The sequence below is a fragment of the Phoca vitulina genome, unplaced genomic scaffold (genome assembly GCF_004348235.1).
Source record: "Phoca vitulina isolate PV1807 unplaced genomic scaffold, GSC_HSeal_1.0 scaffold1, whole genome shotgun sequence".
Lineage (NCBI taxonomy): Eukaryota > Metazoa > Chordata > Mammalia > Carnivora > Phocidae > Phoca > Phoca vitulina.
In genome coordinates this window covers 77,334,942-77,351,218 of record NW_022589704.1, presented here as the reverse complement: position 1 = coordinate 77,351,218, position 16,277 = coordinate 77,334,942, and the positions used below count along the sequence as shown (strand labels likewise).

The following is a 16,277-nucleotide window of genomic DNA, read 5'->3' as shown; positions in this document are numbered from 1 at the left end:
AAAACCCATACCTGGTCCAGTATCCGGGCTGCCTCCTGGGCAGTGTGCAGCAAAGGGGTTTCTGTGAGGGTGTATTTCGATTTGGTATCATTCCAATCTTTCCGGTATTTAATCTGGAAAGGAGAGGCAAGAGGTGTAAGTTACTTGATGTTAAGAAAGCATAATGTTGTCCAAGCAAATGCTAGCATCGTCTCAATGATTACAATCCATATTGCAGACAATGGTTGCATGCTGAGCTAACGTAGGTGGAAGGCTTTGAAAATGACATTTCATGATTGGGCAATTTTAGAATGAGAGCCATGTACTTACATCATTGAGGATCTCGCCACTTTGTTTTGCAGTCACATAATCAACTCTGTCATCCACAGGAGTAAAGTTGAGGGTTTCTATTTTTGTGCGATATTTTTTCTATAGGAAAGAAAATATCTTTCAGACAGTTGCAGTTTCTGGTCCTGCCTGAGCTGAGAAAGAGACACTAGATTTAAGGGCCTGTCTCTACCAGAAGTGTAGAGTGCCGTATTTGAACGTCACCTTCGTGGCAATTCGGCCTTTTTCTTAGCATTTTATTTTATTTTATTTTATTTTATTTTTAAAGATTTTATTTATTTGAGAGAGGTTGAGAGGAGAGAGAGAGAGCACATGAGAGGGGGGAGGGTCAGAGGGAGAAGCAGACTCCCCGCTGAGCAGGGAGCCCGATGCGGGACTCGATCCCGGGACTCCAGGATCATGACCTGAGCCGAAGGCAGTCGCTTAACCAACTGAGCCACCCAGGCGCCCTAGCATTTTATTTTTTAACAACTGGGTTGGCTTCTTATATCTCCCACGGATTTTAAAGTAGCAGATTTGCTTAGCTACCAAGGTCATGTACTGTATCAATCTGTGTATCACGTTACTCAATACATTTTTTTCAACTGAACAAACTTCTCCCAAGCGTATTGCCATTTCTGACAAAAGACGTTTTCCCTTTATATAATTCCACGCATCAGCTGAGTATACTGGATATTGTATTATGGATGTGGTCCCCTGATGTGACAGGGACAGTAGAGGATTGTTTTGGGAAAAGGTATGTCTGGCTTAAATGACAGCAATTGCAATTGTTAAAATTGCTGATGGGGAATGATTGAGCTTTGGCTTGTATATTTTTGTTCAGTCTCCCAGGAAACGCACTGAATGGCAGGTGAAATCTTGGAGTACCTCACTGAAGATATCCGCAGCATGTTTAGCGTGATTGACAGAGACGGAATCATTCGGCATCCACCCAATCCCACGTAACCATTCCAAGTCCGCCTTGTAGACAGCCTGTGGAAACAAGGCCGAGTGATTTCAGCAACTCTGGTCATAACCGGGTCCTATTTATTCTATCCCTTGGTTTGATGGAGAAATACACATAAGAATGACATACTCAAGCAGCCAGGCAGGTAACGTAAGTAAATTCATTAGGAGGTCAGGTGATAAGAAAAACTGGGGGATCGATTTTCTATTTAAAGGGGGTTAGCCTCAATTCAGTTCCACCTATTGTTGCCAGGGGTGTAATGCACGTCCCGAGCTTCATTCTCTGATTTTTTCCTAAAGAACTAAGAAATCTTAGATTTGTACCCCAAATTTCCTGATTTAAAAAAACCTTGGCAAATTAACTCAAGATTTTTAAACATTGTATTAACTATAAAAGCTTATCTGTGCCTACATCCTTTCCATGGACTGCCAATGTTTTACTTATGATATCAACCTCTGTTACTCCTTAAATTCCATAAATAATATTTTCACAGCCGTTGTCTTTATATTGTTACAATTAAGATTTGTATTCACACAACCCTTTATTCCTTGATACAGAATCTAGAGCTTCCACGGCTTTGCGGATTTTTGACACTGTACTAGAAGGTCTAACTAAAACCAAACTCTTGGCTGTATAAAGACAGGAAGTGATGATACAAAAATTTAAGAATATAAACTTTCTGGGAGTCACGGCAAAATGATAGACGAGCTCATCCTAAAATGTAGCCCACTCACATTGCTTTGCAGTTGGTAGGCTTTCTTGGCCTGAATCACATCGTTCTGGTCAGGCATGCATGTCCACTGGTGTAAGTAATTGCGATAATCAATGTCGCTGACTAGGGTCTGGCAATTTTTAGAATGCACGATGGAAAGCATATCCACAGGGCTCTGGAACTTGGTCTTCCATTTGGCCCAGTGCAGCCGGTACTCTCTTTCATTCTGAATCTTGCCAGCTATGAGGGCCCAGTGGATCTTGTTGTCATCCCTGGCGGTGCGGGTCCCCACATAGTGTCCCTTCTGCTTCTCATGGTCAAGCTTGTATTTATACTGGAGATGGAAAAACAAAGCAGATGGATCACAGTATGTACTCCTGATGCACCTAGGATGTTTGCTTAGAAACTGACAAGTCAAACAAAGCCGCACGTACGTCACTGGCGATTTCCCTGGAGGCCTTGGCAGCCTGGATAGGGATGGCATCCAGCCGTACATCACAGCTCATCTTTGTTTCATCCCAATCTTCACGGTAAATTTTCTGAAGAGGACAAAAAAATAGGGTATCATTTCGGATTCAGATGTACTGATAATTTCAAGGGTTCAAGTAGAATTAATAATCAAAGCAGTCCAGTGTTGAAGTCCCAGAATCAGTTAAGAAGGGAATAAGTAAAAGAATAATTCTCCACCATGCTATTGGAAGATGAAATTGTGTCTGGAGTCCAGAGACCTGGGCTTGATGAGAGTTCTTTCTAATTTAAATAATGGCTTCTCTGTAGTACCTCATGGTTTATATAACAGGGCTTAGTGGCTTTTTGTCCTGGCGTATTGGCAGCATTGGGATAAGGTTAAGGTCAGACATTAATGAGGATTACTGGATTTCTTTTTTTTTTTTTAAAGACTTTATTTGACACAGAGAGACACAGTGAGAGAGGGAACACAAGCAGGGGGAGTGGGAGAGGGAGCCCGATGTGGGACTTGATCCCAGGACCCTGAGATCATGACCTGAGCCGAAGGCAGACGCTTAACGACTGAGCCACCCAGGAGCCCCTTACTGGATTTCTTTAATTCAATAATTCGATTAATTTTAGAATTCAAGTCAATTTTATAATCTTCAGAATTATGAACTTTTTATATTTTATATTTGAGGGGAGGTTTTCCCCAGGATGGTTTCTTAGATCTTCTTATGTGGTTGGTGATGAATATTGTTTGGGAATGTTAGATGTTCCTTCTGAAGGACAGTTGGAGGTTAACAGCTTTTTTTTTTTTTTAAGTAGGCTCCACCACCAACGTGGAGCCCAGTGTGGGGCTTGAACTCATGATCCTGAGATCAACACCTGAGCTGAGATCAAGAGCTGGATGCTTAACCGACTGAGCCACCCAGGCGCCACCACAGTGGCCATTTTTTTTAAATGCAGTGTGTTTTTATTTGTACAGAGAAGTTAATTAGGGTAGTGACTGATTTACAGATAGCTTTTTAAATATATGTTCATATTTAAATGGACACATTCTGTGTTGACAATGTCAGAGATTCTCAGAAATAATAAATGTATAATTCAGAAATCATACCAAACAATATAGGAGCTTTAACAGTGCAGAAAGGAGAGATGAGTTTCAATTATTAATAGTTTCATGGGCTTTGCATATCTGAAATATGAGTGCTCATACAAATTTTGTCCTTGTAAGTACAGATAAGTTTTGTATGAATTTTCATTCAAGTTTTTGCATGAATTTTGGGTGGTCCTATTTAACAATAGACTCTTTTTTTTGTACAAAAGAAATAGTATTCTCCACATTTCAACGTATTGGAGAATATTTAATGCAAACTTATTATGTTACTTAAAACCTTGTTTTTAGTTTTATTATATATATTGTTACACTATTTTTAATTATGTAATAAATTTTTGTTTATGTAGTCAAATATATTTTTTATTAAAAAAAAAAATCTGAGTTTGAGGCCAAACTTCACCTACTAACTTTAAGATCATGGGTTAATTCCTCAATCACTTTAAGTCTCAACCTTCCCATCTGATAAAAACAAAGTAACACTATTTTACTCATATGATTAGTTTGAAGATTGAGTCAATTTTACATGAATTTGCTTGGTTAACTAGAAAATCATATACAAATATCCTGAAAAAGTTGTGTTTCCCAAATGATAGAAACAGTTTTAAATAGTGGATTTTATCAAGATTATAGTAATGGTGACCCCATGCGTAAAAAAAAAAAAAAAAAATTACATTTTGGTTAGCATTCAAATACGATGTTTGATTTCTTCCAAAGCACAAGCCATTCTCATTAATGTCTTCATATCTAATATCTAAAGTTCACAACTTTACTTTTGGCATAGTTTCAAATACTAGTCTTGCTTACATCAAGATATCAACAGTAGGGTTCTGGTATTTTCAGCTGAGAAATGTATCATGCAAAAGAGAGCACATGAGACCTTCCCTGATTGTCCGGCCAAAGATGCCTCTGGATTGAAAAGAAGAGGCTGAGGTGAAGAATGGACTGCCTCTCCAACCAGTCATTTGGTGATGAGAGGGCACTGCACCATACTATTCTTGTATGAAAAAAAAAATGTATCAGTGCCCAAAATTTTATTTTCTTCCCATCTCTTGGAAAAAATTAGCTCATTACAACAGAGCTAATGGGTATAGTTTGGCACATGGTGAGGAATCTTTGCTGGGCAGTTTCCTTCTCTCATAAAGATGTGTTATTTTCTGGAAGACGTGAAGTTCCAAACCATGGTGAACTGCACTAAAGTAGTATCCTTCTTCTAGGGTGATATTTATTCTACACAAAAGAAATCTCTGTGATCCATGAGGACAATACCTTTCTTGAGCTTTCTTAAATTGTGTAGCTAACCATCGAATTCTCTCATTTTATCTAATAGATTTTTAAGTTCATTCTCTTCCTTTTTCCAGACATAAGGATTTATCCTGCAAGTAAAGATAATTTTGCCTTTTAAACCCAATATTTATCTTTTATTCTTACTCTTATGTAATTATTTTGGCTTGAGTGAGGAACTTACTCACTTAGCTGGTAGTTCCAGCAAATGTTAAATAATAATGGTGATGTCAGTGGGCATCCTTGTTTTATTCCTAGCTTGAATGAGAAGATTAGCTTACTAAGGATGAGCCTGGCCTTTGATTTGAGATTTACTCTTTTAGTCACATTATGATATTCATTTATTATTTTACTAGGATTTTATTTTTAAAAATAAGAATGGATATTGGATTTGGTCACATGCCTTTTTTCAAATCTAATAAGGTGAATGTGTGATTTTTCTCTTTTGTGCTATTATTAGGTTTCTGAATATGGAACCCTCTTGGCATTCCTGGATGAACCCTAATTGTTTGTCTCCTATCATATTCATGTACTACTGAATTTTATTTGTTAACCTTTTATTTAAGATTTTCCTCATTATTGGTCTACAGTTTTCCTTTGTGGAATTATTTTTGACAAGTTTTGGTAATTGTGATGCCTTTCCTTCTTTCATTAGGCTCTATGATTGTTTGATTATTTCTTGAAGTTCTGAAGGAATTCTCCTATGAAATCATCTGGATGACCCTGATATCTGAGAGGAGGAAGGAGCGTCTTTAATAATCCTCTTAATTTCTTGCTATATGTTTTTATTCTTTTCCTTGGGTCATTTTGGTAATTTATGATTTCCTAGAAAATCTCCTCTAGATCTAGGTTTTCAAATTCATATAGAGTTTTGCAAAGAATTCTCATCATTATTTTGTGTTCGTCTGTCACTAATGTCCCTTTCTTGTTCATGTGTCTCTTCATCCAGTCCTCTTTCAGGTTTCTCATCCTTATCCCCTTCTCCCTTTTGTCATGTTGACATGGGCTCACCAGTAACTGGCCTTGCTGGGTGACTCAGAGCAAGGGATCTGCTCCTTTCCTCACTCCTGGTCAAAGGGCTGATGGTAAAGAGTCTTCAGGCAATCTTTTCTCTTGCCTATGAAGAGTTCCCTAGGGATATCATAGCACCCACTGAGTGACTTTCCAAACCAAAAAGGAGTCTGTTGAGGTACTTACATTGCTCATATTAAGAGCATTGGCTCTGGCGAGGTTAATTTCTGGCGTATCTGGCATTATGTGGACTGAAGTTTTATCCTTGTCCCAAACTTCTCTGTACTTTGGCTATGGGAAAAAACCCACAAAATTACTTTGCAATTTGTAATTCTGCTAGTTCCAGTGTACAACTTTCAACTTTTCTGATTCCCAATTTTTTCATATTAAGGAAGAAACATCTAAAAGTTTTTCACATAAGTTGCTCAAATTTAATATTAAATTGGTATTAATATCTTTTTCATTTAAAATTTATGAATAACAAGAACACAATCCTACCAACATTACGTATTAAAACCTTTGCTATCATCAACGTTCTTATCTTACAAATAGATTGCCAGGTTAATTATTTATCAGTCACTTACAAGCATGACTTAATTTTTTTTTTTTTTAAAGATTTTTAATTTATTTATTTGAGAGAGAGAGAATGAGAGAGAGCAAGCACATGAGAGGGGGGAGGGTCAGAGGGAGAAGCAGACTCCCTGCCGAGCAGGGAGCCCGATGCGGGACTCGATCCAGGGACTCCAGGATCATGACCTGAGCCGAAGGCAGTCGCTTAACCAACTGAGCCACCCAGGCGCCCAAGCATGACTTAATTTTAACATACGAGGGAAAGGTGACTTACAATACTAATATTTTCAGCATTCGACTTAGCAAGGACAACTTCAGGTGTGTCAACAACACTTGTGTACTTGAGGCTCACTACGGGGGTCCGATAGACACTGTCTTGTAGGATCTTCTGGGCATTTTTGACCCTCAACACTTCAGGAGACCCTTCAGGCATCCAGCCAATGCCACGGAGCCACTCCAAGTCAGCCTTATAGATGGCCTGGGAAGGAAAACAAAGGTAGGTAGAAGCAGGTTTTTTTTTTTTAATTGTGGTAAAGAAAGCAGTTTTTTGTTGTTGTTGTTGAAGATTATTTATTTGACAGAGAGAGAGAGAGACAGCGAGAGAGGGAACATAAGCAGGGGGAGAAGGAGAAGCAGGCCTCCCACCGAGCAGAAAGCCCAACGCGGGGCTTGATCCCAGGGATCATGACCCGAGCGGAAGGCAGACGCTTAACGACTAAGCCACCCAGGCGCCCCAAGAAAGCAGTTTTATGTTCTATTTTACCTCCCACAAACAATAATTAAAATTGAGCATTGGCCTGACAAACACAATTCATCCTATGCACAGCAGTGTTCTATTCTGCTTTGTTTTCTGCGGCGGGGGCACCAATACATACTCTACAAAGCAGGATGATACAGAAGGAGCTCTCTCTCTGTGGGATGCATGGAAGATCTCAAATAATATTTAAGTAACATCATTCTAGCTCAGGTGGACTTTTAAAGCAGTAATAAATAATTAAAAGAAGGCATTCATTCTACACAAGAAATAAATATCCCGATGGAATCCATCATTTCCAAAAAATTGAATGGGCAGAAAATATGAGTAAATCTAAAAATACTTCAGGTAAACTAATGAAACACCATATTGTGAAGAATACCATGTTAAGGGAAACTAGTGAGTTTGGAGCATGCTGCTGACCTTTGACATTAATTTCAAAGAAGTAGCCCTGTCATTCTTCAATTGAGGGACCATGCGAATTCTCACGTTTAGGACATTACAAACACTGCACACATTTAGGAATCTATAGAAGAATTCTGGTAGCACCACAAAGAGTAAAAAAGAAAACTCCCAATAAGCCCAGCAGTAAGAGAGGCAATCAGTAAACTTGGTAAAAATGCAAAAGGGAAGTGCTTATGTAGGGAGAGTTGTATTTTCCCGAGTCCTCCGAGGGATGACCAGGCAAAGCTGTGGAAGGCTTTCTTCCTGGAGAACAGCTCACTACCCAGGCCCCTCAGTTGGTACTCTCTGCACAAGCAACAACTTACATCACTCTGCAGGTCGTAGGCTTTCCTGGCTTGGATCACATCATTCTGGTCGGGAAAGCAAGACCAGTGGTGCAGGTACTGGCGATAATCCACATCACTTACTAATGCCTGGCCTTCTTTGGCAGCGTTGATGGACACCATGTCCACTGGGATGGAGATCTTGGCCTTGTGGTCATTGTAGGCCTTTTTGTACAGCCTGTCATTCTGCATTTTTAATACATTTGCCGCCCAAACCAGTTTAGGGTCTTCCTTGGCATTGCGACATCCAATATAATGGCCTTTCTGTTTCTCGTAAGCAGTTTTGTATAGATACTGGTATATGTGAACAGAAGAAAGAAGAGTCATTTTTCCAAACTCAGTTTGTCTCAACAGCCTGCTCCAAATAACTCCATCTCCCTTAGACTGGGTAGTGTTTTTCTTTAAGTCCATATTATAAGTTTTATGATTCTTAACCAACTGAGCCACCCAGGCACCCATAAGTTTTATGATTCTTAACACATTGGTTTCTATGTCCCCATGCACAAAAACATAGTGAGCACCTCTGAGGCAAGAACTATGCTTCTGGATTATCCCCAGTACAGGCTTATCTCGTGTTTCCCAAACTTCAGTCACTGTCTACCACCTTCACGTTTTAGTTTATCAACTAGATTCTTTGTTTAAATAAATTTAAAGTGTAAACTTTGAAAGATTTTTATTCTAAAATTTATAATCCCATTTAAATGGAAAAAAACAATATTTTTCTAGCACACATTAAAACAAACATCACTTTTTAAAAGTGCTGGTCCATCAACTATATAAAATTATGTCAGGAACAACTTATGTACGCTGTACTTCATTGAATTTTTGTACCCATTGAATTTTTATAAGTGCTTGTAAATTAAATGATAATGAGAAGATACTGAAAATAAAAATCTGTGCTTAAATATAAGAAGAGCAGAACCAAGCGCTGATGCAAAAGGGTCACCAAACTGTTGTAAAAGTTATTCTTGAATCTGAGATTTCAAAACAAGACACTAATCCCGATGATCTCCATTCTACTTAAGTGTATTACAGGGGAATTAAGTAAAAGATTAGAAAAGTATTAACTCCCGTGTGTCGTCTATTAGTTAGTGTTGGTGAAGGCTGGGAAAGGAGGAGCTCTCACATCGCTGGCGATATCCCTGGAAGCTCTGGCATGCTGAATTGGGATGGCATCTTCCCGCAGGTCATAACCCGTCATCTTGACATCTTCCCACGCTTGCTTATATTGTTTCTGCAAAGGGAGATTGCAATGCCACAGTTAATCTGAAGAGGGAGCCACTGAGTCAGCATTACTGATGTGTTTAAGAAAACCTGTTAAGTTACATTGAAAATTAGTCTCCCCTTAAGATTTGTAAAATAGGCTGGCGCTGTGAATTGTGTAAGACTGTTGAATCACAGACCTGCACCTCTGAAACAAATAATACATTATATGTTAGAAAAAAAAAAGCAGAAGAGAGCAGGAAGGGAAAAATGAGGGGGAGACGAACCATGAGAGACTATGGACTCTGAGAAACAAACTGCGGGTTCTAGAGGGGAGGGGGTTAGGGGGATGGGTTAGCCCGATGATGGGTATTAAGGAGGGCACGTATTGATGGAGCACTGGGTGTTATACGAAAACAATGAATTGTGGATCACTACATCAAAAACTAATGATGTATTGTATGGTGACTAACAACATAATAAAATAAAATTAAAAAAAATAAAGACTAGAAATAGAAGGAATGATAGGGAAATGCCTTTGCTAAACTCCCTCTGGAGCATATCAAGTTAAGTTCCAGTTAGGCAGAAAATAATGTGTAAAGCAAGTGGATGTGTAGTTCCCTACATCACTGATCTGTATGGCATTGATCTTGGACTGCAGCATCCCTGGAGTGTCAGCCGGTACATTCACATTCGCCTTCTCTCTCTCCCAGGCATCACGATACAATGGCTGGTAAAAAGGAAAAACAAAGGATGGCTGATAAGTAAATAAGTCAATTGCTACATGAATAAAATTATAGGTACAATTAAAGGTTCTCTTTGGATATTCTCAGATATAAATGTAGATCACATTTTGTTTTCATTTGTGCGGATCTTTTTTGTTTTTTTTTTTGTTCAGTTGGCTCCATGTCCAGTATGGAGCCCAACGCGGGGCTTGAACTCACGACCCCAAGATCAAGATCTGAGCTGAGATCAAGAGTCAGATGCTCAACTGACTGAGCCACCCAGGCACCCCTTCGTTTGTGTTTTTACTTAAAAGGTGCCAATGGTGACTTTAACGAGAAGAATATATTGATGTGTGATATAATATAAATAGAAAATGAGTCAGAAATATGGTAGTAAAATGATCTTTTTCATTAATTCACATGTAATTATCTGGCAGGTATTTACATTTCAGGTAGCTATGATAATCCATATCACTAATCAATTCCTGGCTTTCTTGGCCCAAGTAACTATCATAATATCTAATATTGAGGCCACCCCTGGACTTTTCAACTTACCTCATGATTGAAAAGCAATAAAAAGGTGGCAGTTTTGTGATCATAGTATTAACTGGTAGACCTGTATTACAAGCAAGAACTCAAAATGTATTCAAAGTGTGCATCAGAGTCTGTGGAATATGAAGATGCTTACCACACTTATGTCAACCAAAGAGTCATCTAAGTAAATGAAATATGGATACCATTACTTGATTGACTATATGAAATTCTATCTGGATACATGAATGTTCAAGGTTCTAATGCTAGTGTTAGCAATTTAAAGTTCACAGTCAGAATTCTTATTGAGACTTCTTCAATATGTCCGAATGTATCATCAACCCAGCTTACCTCACTGATCTGTACAGCATTGATCTTTGCCTGGATGACTTCAGGGGTATCAACAATGCTGGTGAATTTGAAGTCCTCAGGTTTTATACGATACAATCTCTCATTCAGGAGATTCTGGGCATTCTTCACTCTCATCACTTCCACAGAACCCTCTGGCAACCATCCTATACCCTTCAACCATTCCAGGTCTGATTTGTACACGTTCTGCATGAAGAAAAGGACCACAGAGTGCACAGGAGTCAAATCTGCCCATGAGAGCACGATGCCAGCAGGCCACACACTCCCTCTATCTAAATCAGCTGGGTGGCCAATCCCATGAAATAGAAGGATCATTAAATATTAATATTTGGGTGCTACATCCCTGGCATGCATTGCTGGGAGAAGTTCACAGTATCCTACAGGAACTGGAGCAGGGCTGACAAGGGCCACTTGTGGATGACAGAGAGCAATGGCACATAATTTTGTTTTTATACAAGGTTGAGCTTCTGTGCTCGCCACTTGAAATCTGCCTTTTTTGCTGAGAATAACATCTGTAAGAATTTGGGAGACTAAGGTCTTTAGATGCATATATAATGAGGAAAAGATATATACTTTTATTTGTATACACTTCTCTATCTATATATAAATATATACACATACATTTTCCCTACATGTGCGGGATAAACTTAAAATGCAACATTTCCTTATGTTCACATTTATTTCTGAAATTTAGATATCCGATCATGCACATGTAATGGGTTAAAACAACTGGGACTGAAATTTTATATCTAATTACAGAATAAGAGACTGATTTTTTTGTCTTAATGCTTAAGGCTTTGCCACATGAGAAGGAATCCTCTATAAGACAGAAAATGTTCACAATAACTCTGCTACCATGAAATGTACAGATTATGTTAAGTTCTATTAAGATTACCACTTAAATTACGTCCCTAGGGAATACACCATGATGATATACAGAGACACACATCTCCCCAAGAGTCTGGTGATAATATACGCACATCGCTCTGCAGTTCGTAGGCCTTCTTAGCCTGGATCACATCATTCTGATCTGGCAAACATATCCACTGGTGCAGATAATTGCGATAATCAATATCGCTAACCAGGATCTGGCATTTCTTGGCCTGAACAATTGACATCATGTCCAACGGTGTATTGTAAATTCCTTTAGACTTCTCGTAAGCTTTCTTGTACTCTCTCTCACTCTGGATCTTGGCAGCATGTATACACCATACCAATTTGGGGTCATCTTGTAGGGTGCGGAAACCCACGTGGTGGCCCAGTTGCTTACGGTAACCTTCTTTGTATTTGTACTAAAGTTGTGAAAAATAAGAGAAAAAGACATATGAAAATACTGTAGTAAGAGGACTTTTCATTAAATGTTTCCAGAATATTTTCCTTGCCTTAATAGAAATTTAGCTTAACACTGGCAGTCCTTACAGATTTCAGTTCACTTTAAGGAAAATGGATAGGGCTATTTTAGGTACTTTGATAGAGAACATGCGGAAATCAGGAGGGTAATAGTATGGTGAATAAGAGTAATTACAAAAAATTATAGCTGACATTTACTGAGCAATTACTATATGCCAGACACTATTACAAGTGCTTCAAATATATTGGGTTGATTCATGTGAAATTACTGAATTTTTTAGTTAAAAATAGTTGAGTAATAGCAACTACAATCTCATTTAATCTTCACATCTCTGTGAAGTGCATAATATTATTATCACATATTTCAGATGTGGAAAATAAGACACAATGGGTATAATCCTGGTCTCGAAGGTTGCCTGGAAAGTGGAACATTAAGTCAGATGGTCCCCCAAGAATACTAACAATACCTCAGGTAGGAAAAAGTGATTTGTGTGGTTTTGGAGACAGATAAAAAAAAAAAAAAAGGTGTATATTTCACAGGCATGGAAAGCAAGGTCATTGGCTTGAATCAGATGACAACAAAAGGCCTGGGGACAAGAGTTTCCATCTTGCCCACACCTAAGTGTCTTAGGACTGGAGTAAGATAGTGTCTGTTTCTTTTCGATATTTGGATAGCATAGAAAAATTTGGACAAAAGGGAGGGAGAGAGAACTGGGAGTAAGGCAGATACTATAGATTGGCTATTGTTTTTAGAGATAAAAGTGAGAAGTAAGAGGGAGAAACAGGTGGATACAGGAGATAAAAAATAGAGAAAAACCCAGAGAAAGGGAACAGGGTTGCTTAAAGATTTGGAGCTGGGGGTGGGAGGTAGGGAGCTTGGTAGGATAATTATTTTAACTAAGTTTTTAAATTACTATTAAATGAATTTCAAAAGGTTACTAAGAGCATTACACATAAACCTCCAGTAAAAAATCTTATATATATATAATGTGTTTTCAGTCCTAAGTCTTTTATGAAACTTTCAACTGTGGTCTATATTTATGGAGAATGTCATAAATATTTGGGGGATTAAATGACACTGGTCAACAATCAAATATATTGATTCCTGAATTTTTCCCAAGAATTCTGCATAGATTCTTCATGCTTTTTTAACTTCTACTTAGAAACAACTTAGAATTATTTATACAAATACCTCATCTATGCTAACCTTAATGTGTTTCATTCCATTTTAATGTTTTTAAATAGAGAAAGTCTTTAGTGCAAAACAAAATGAAATTGTTTACATAGTTTTTTTTTTTAAAAACCCAATTTTTACAAAATACCCTCCCTATCTGTTGTAAGAAGAGAAAAACCACAAGGAAAGAGAGGCTGTACCTCACTGGCGATTTCTCTGGAGGCTTTGGCTTGTTTGATTTCAATGGCATCTGCTCTTAAGTCATAGCCTTTCTGCTTGGTCTCATTCCAGTCTTTTTGGTAAAGTTTCTATTGAGGAAAACCACAGGTTTGTTTACAAAAATTGAAAATAAGTCAATATACTCAAAGTACCCAAAATATGAATCATATGACATAATGTAAATGAAGACAGCATAAGGAAAAAGTCATTTCTGAGTTTTTCTTCTGATTGTTGGCTATTTCCTTCACGGAGTACAGGATACTTCTGACTAAAAATTTAAAGCTAAACATCTAGATCTACTCAATGTTTGAATATTTATCTTCATCACAATATGGTACACATCTGAAAATACCCCACCATGCAATACGTGGAAACTAAGAATCAACTATGAAGCTAGAAAATCTTCATCAAGGTATCATGTAAGGTCCAGTCAGATTTTTTTTTTCTAATGTTGCCTTTTGACTTTTCAGAGGTCCCTGCTAAAGGGATGTGACATAGGTATTTATATATATCTTACTCTTTGAATAGGATTAAAAATTGTCTTTTCGCTTTTCTAATGGCTTTGAAATGTCAAGCAAGACAGTTCTGGATCAATCAAAAACCTATAAAGATAAAAGAGACTGTTACCTCATACTCCCTCAAGTAAGAGAAATTTAACTAGGAATTTCATTATTCTCAACTAATATATGATGAAACTGAGCTGTGGACATTGGATATAGAACAATGCTTTCAAGATTGAAAGGAGGACCCCAATAGGATTTAGATATCCCAACTCTTTGTTGGATATCCATGGCTCTAAACTCACGTTTAAAAGAGAGAATTTCCATTCATATTGCATTGGGAATGGAAGCTAAAGAGAAAATGTCTAGCACCAAAAGCTGTATATATCTCTAAGTTAGGTAATTTGTCCATTATACCACACCCCACAAGCTGACGTATATTGTCCTATAAAGGCTTTTACACTTTGTATTTATGCTACTTACATTGCTGATTTGCAAGGCATTCATATGGGCCTGCAGCATGACTGGCGTGTCAGAAGGAATGCTGATGTTGGTTTTATCTTTATTCCACGCATCATGATATAGTTTCTGTGGAGAGAAGGGAAATATTATTTTAATAGTGGATATCTGAAACATTAAGCCCTAGAAATTAACCTGGAAAATTTTTTTTTTAATGTTTGTGATGGTTCATTATATGTGTTAACTTGGCTAGGCCACAGTACCCAGATATTTAGTCAGACATCATTATACATGTTTCTGTGAAGGTAGGTTTTAGATGAGATTAACATTTTTATCAGTAGACTTCGGTAAAGCAGACTACACTCTGTAATGTGGCTGGGTCTTGTCCAATGAGCTAAAGGCCTTAATAGAAAAAAGACTGACCTCCGCAGAGCAAGAAGGAACTTTGTCAGCAGACCATCTTTGGACTTGAACTGCGACTCTCCTGTAGGTCTCCAGGCTACTCTGAGTTTATAGACTTGCCAGCCTCCATAATCATATGGCCCAATTCCATAAAATTAAATCTCTTTGTATGTGTGTGTGTATACACAGATAGATACAGTCTACAGATCTATCTACATCTCTCTCATATGCATATATAAACACACATATATACAAGTACATACATATACTATATCTATACATATTTATATCCCCTATTGGCTCTATTTCTCTGGAGAACCCTGAACAATACAACATCATACCATTTAAAATGCAGCATTACGCTACAGGTTTTAGCATTTAATACGAGTTAAAGAAATATTTGTTCTACTTTGGCCTTTACCAAACTAGCCAGCAGATTGTTAGAGTTGCTCCCGTCACTCCAAGTCCTCCAAGAGGAACAGCCCACATGCTCGGTTTGGGCGGCATCATGTGAGAACAGAGTCCCGCAAAAGGCATGCTTGGTAACAGGATGGTTCTCACCTCACTTATTTGCAGAGAATTGGCTTTTGCCAGGACAACGTCTGGCGTGTCAACGATGGAAGTGAACTTCAAGGCTTCTGGCGGCGTTCTATAAAGTCTTTCATTCACCAGGCCTTGAGCATTCTTCACCCTGTTCATTTCTACGGAGTCTTCTGGCATCCAGCCGATGCCACGCAGCCACTCCAGATCCGCCTTATACACACTCTACAAAGATGTGAGACAGAAATTATGTCCATGGCTAGACACACCATCTCTTAATTGAAAAGTGAAGTCCGTGGGAGTGAGGGGTTGATAAGCACAGGAGATGGGGGTTCCGAAAAAGTAGGACCTGAGATTTTATAGGACTCAGGGGTTTTAATATCAATGACAGAGTCATCTGTAAAAACATACTCACATATACTAGCTGTGAAGAGTGATAAAGTCGTAATAATGCTGAATTTCATGATAATTATTTGATATTTCCAAAAAACTATAGAACTAACAACACTTTTAAAGGAAATTTTGTTGAATCTCATTCCATTTTAATCCTACAATAATTGACTGTAGAAAACTCTGTTTAGTGTATTGGATATAGTATAATAGTGGCAGTTACTTTAAAAATACTCAGATAATTTATGTTTGTCTGCAATATATTTTCACTGCCAGAAAGTACAGTTGACATGACGAAAAAAGTCTGCAATCTAGGCCAGGGAATAAAAGACATGGCCTAAGTTGGGTTCTTCATCTATATTCTTTGATTCCTAGGACGTAACTCCTGACTATGGATAATGTATTAGACAACGTGAGTGGTGCCCTCTTGGGGGTATGCAGTGCCGTGTGCAGTGGGGG

The 16,277-nt window shown here is 38.1% G+C and overlaps 1 protein-coding gene across 1 annotated transcript in view; it reads right to left on the bottom strand.

Moving 5' to 3' along the window:
• NEB (nebulin) overlaps positions 1–16,277 on the bottom strand; it is a 195,348-nt gene that overhangs the window by 73,463 nt on the left and 105,608 nt on the right. The window contains exons 78-92 of the mRNA XM_032402834.1: positions 15,450–15,653; positions 14,511–14,615; positions 13,509–13,616; positions 11,765–12,076; positions 10,767–10,970; positions 9,785–9,889; positions 9,083–9,190; positions 7,939–8,250; positions 6,689–6,892; positions 6,031–6,135; positions 2,420–2,524; positions 2,008–2,319; positions 1,195–1,299; positions 310–408; positions 12–113 (exon numbers count right to left, since the gene is read on the bottom strand). Of these exons, the coding sequence (XP_032258725.1) occupies positions 12–113; positions 310–408; positions 1,195–1,299; positions 2,008–2,319; positions 2,420–2,524; positions 6,031–6,135; positions 6,689–6,892; positions 7,939–8,250; positions 9,083–9,190; positions 9,785–9,889; positions 10,767–10,970; positions 11,765–12,076; positions 13,509–13,616; positions 14,511–14,615; positions 15,450–15,653 (2,490 nt within the window). The remainder of the gene's footprint in view (positions 1–11; positions 114–309; positions 409–1,194; positions 1,300–2,007; positions 2,320–2,419; positions 2,525–6,030; positions 6,136–6,688; positions 6,893–7,938; positions 8,251–9,082; positions 9,191–9,784; positions 9,890–10,766; positions 10,971–11,764; positions 12,077–13,508; positions 13,617–14,510; positions 14,616–15,449; positions 15,654–16,277) is intronic.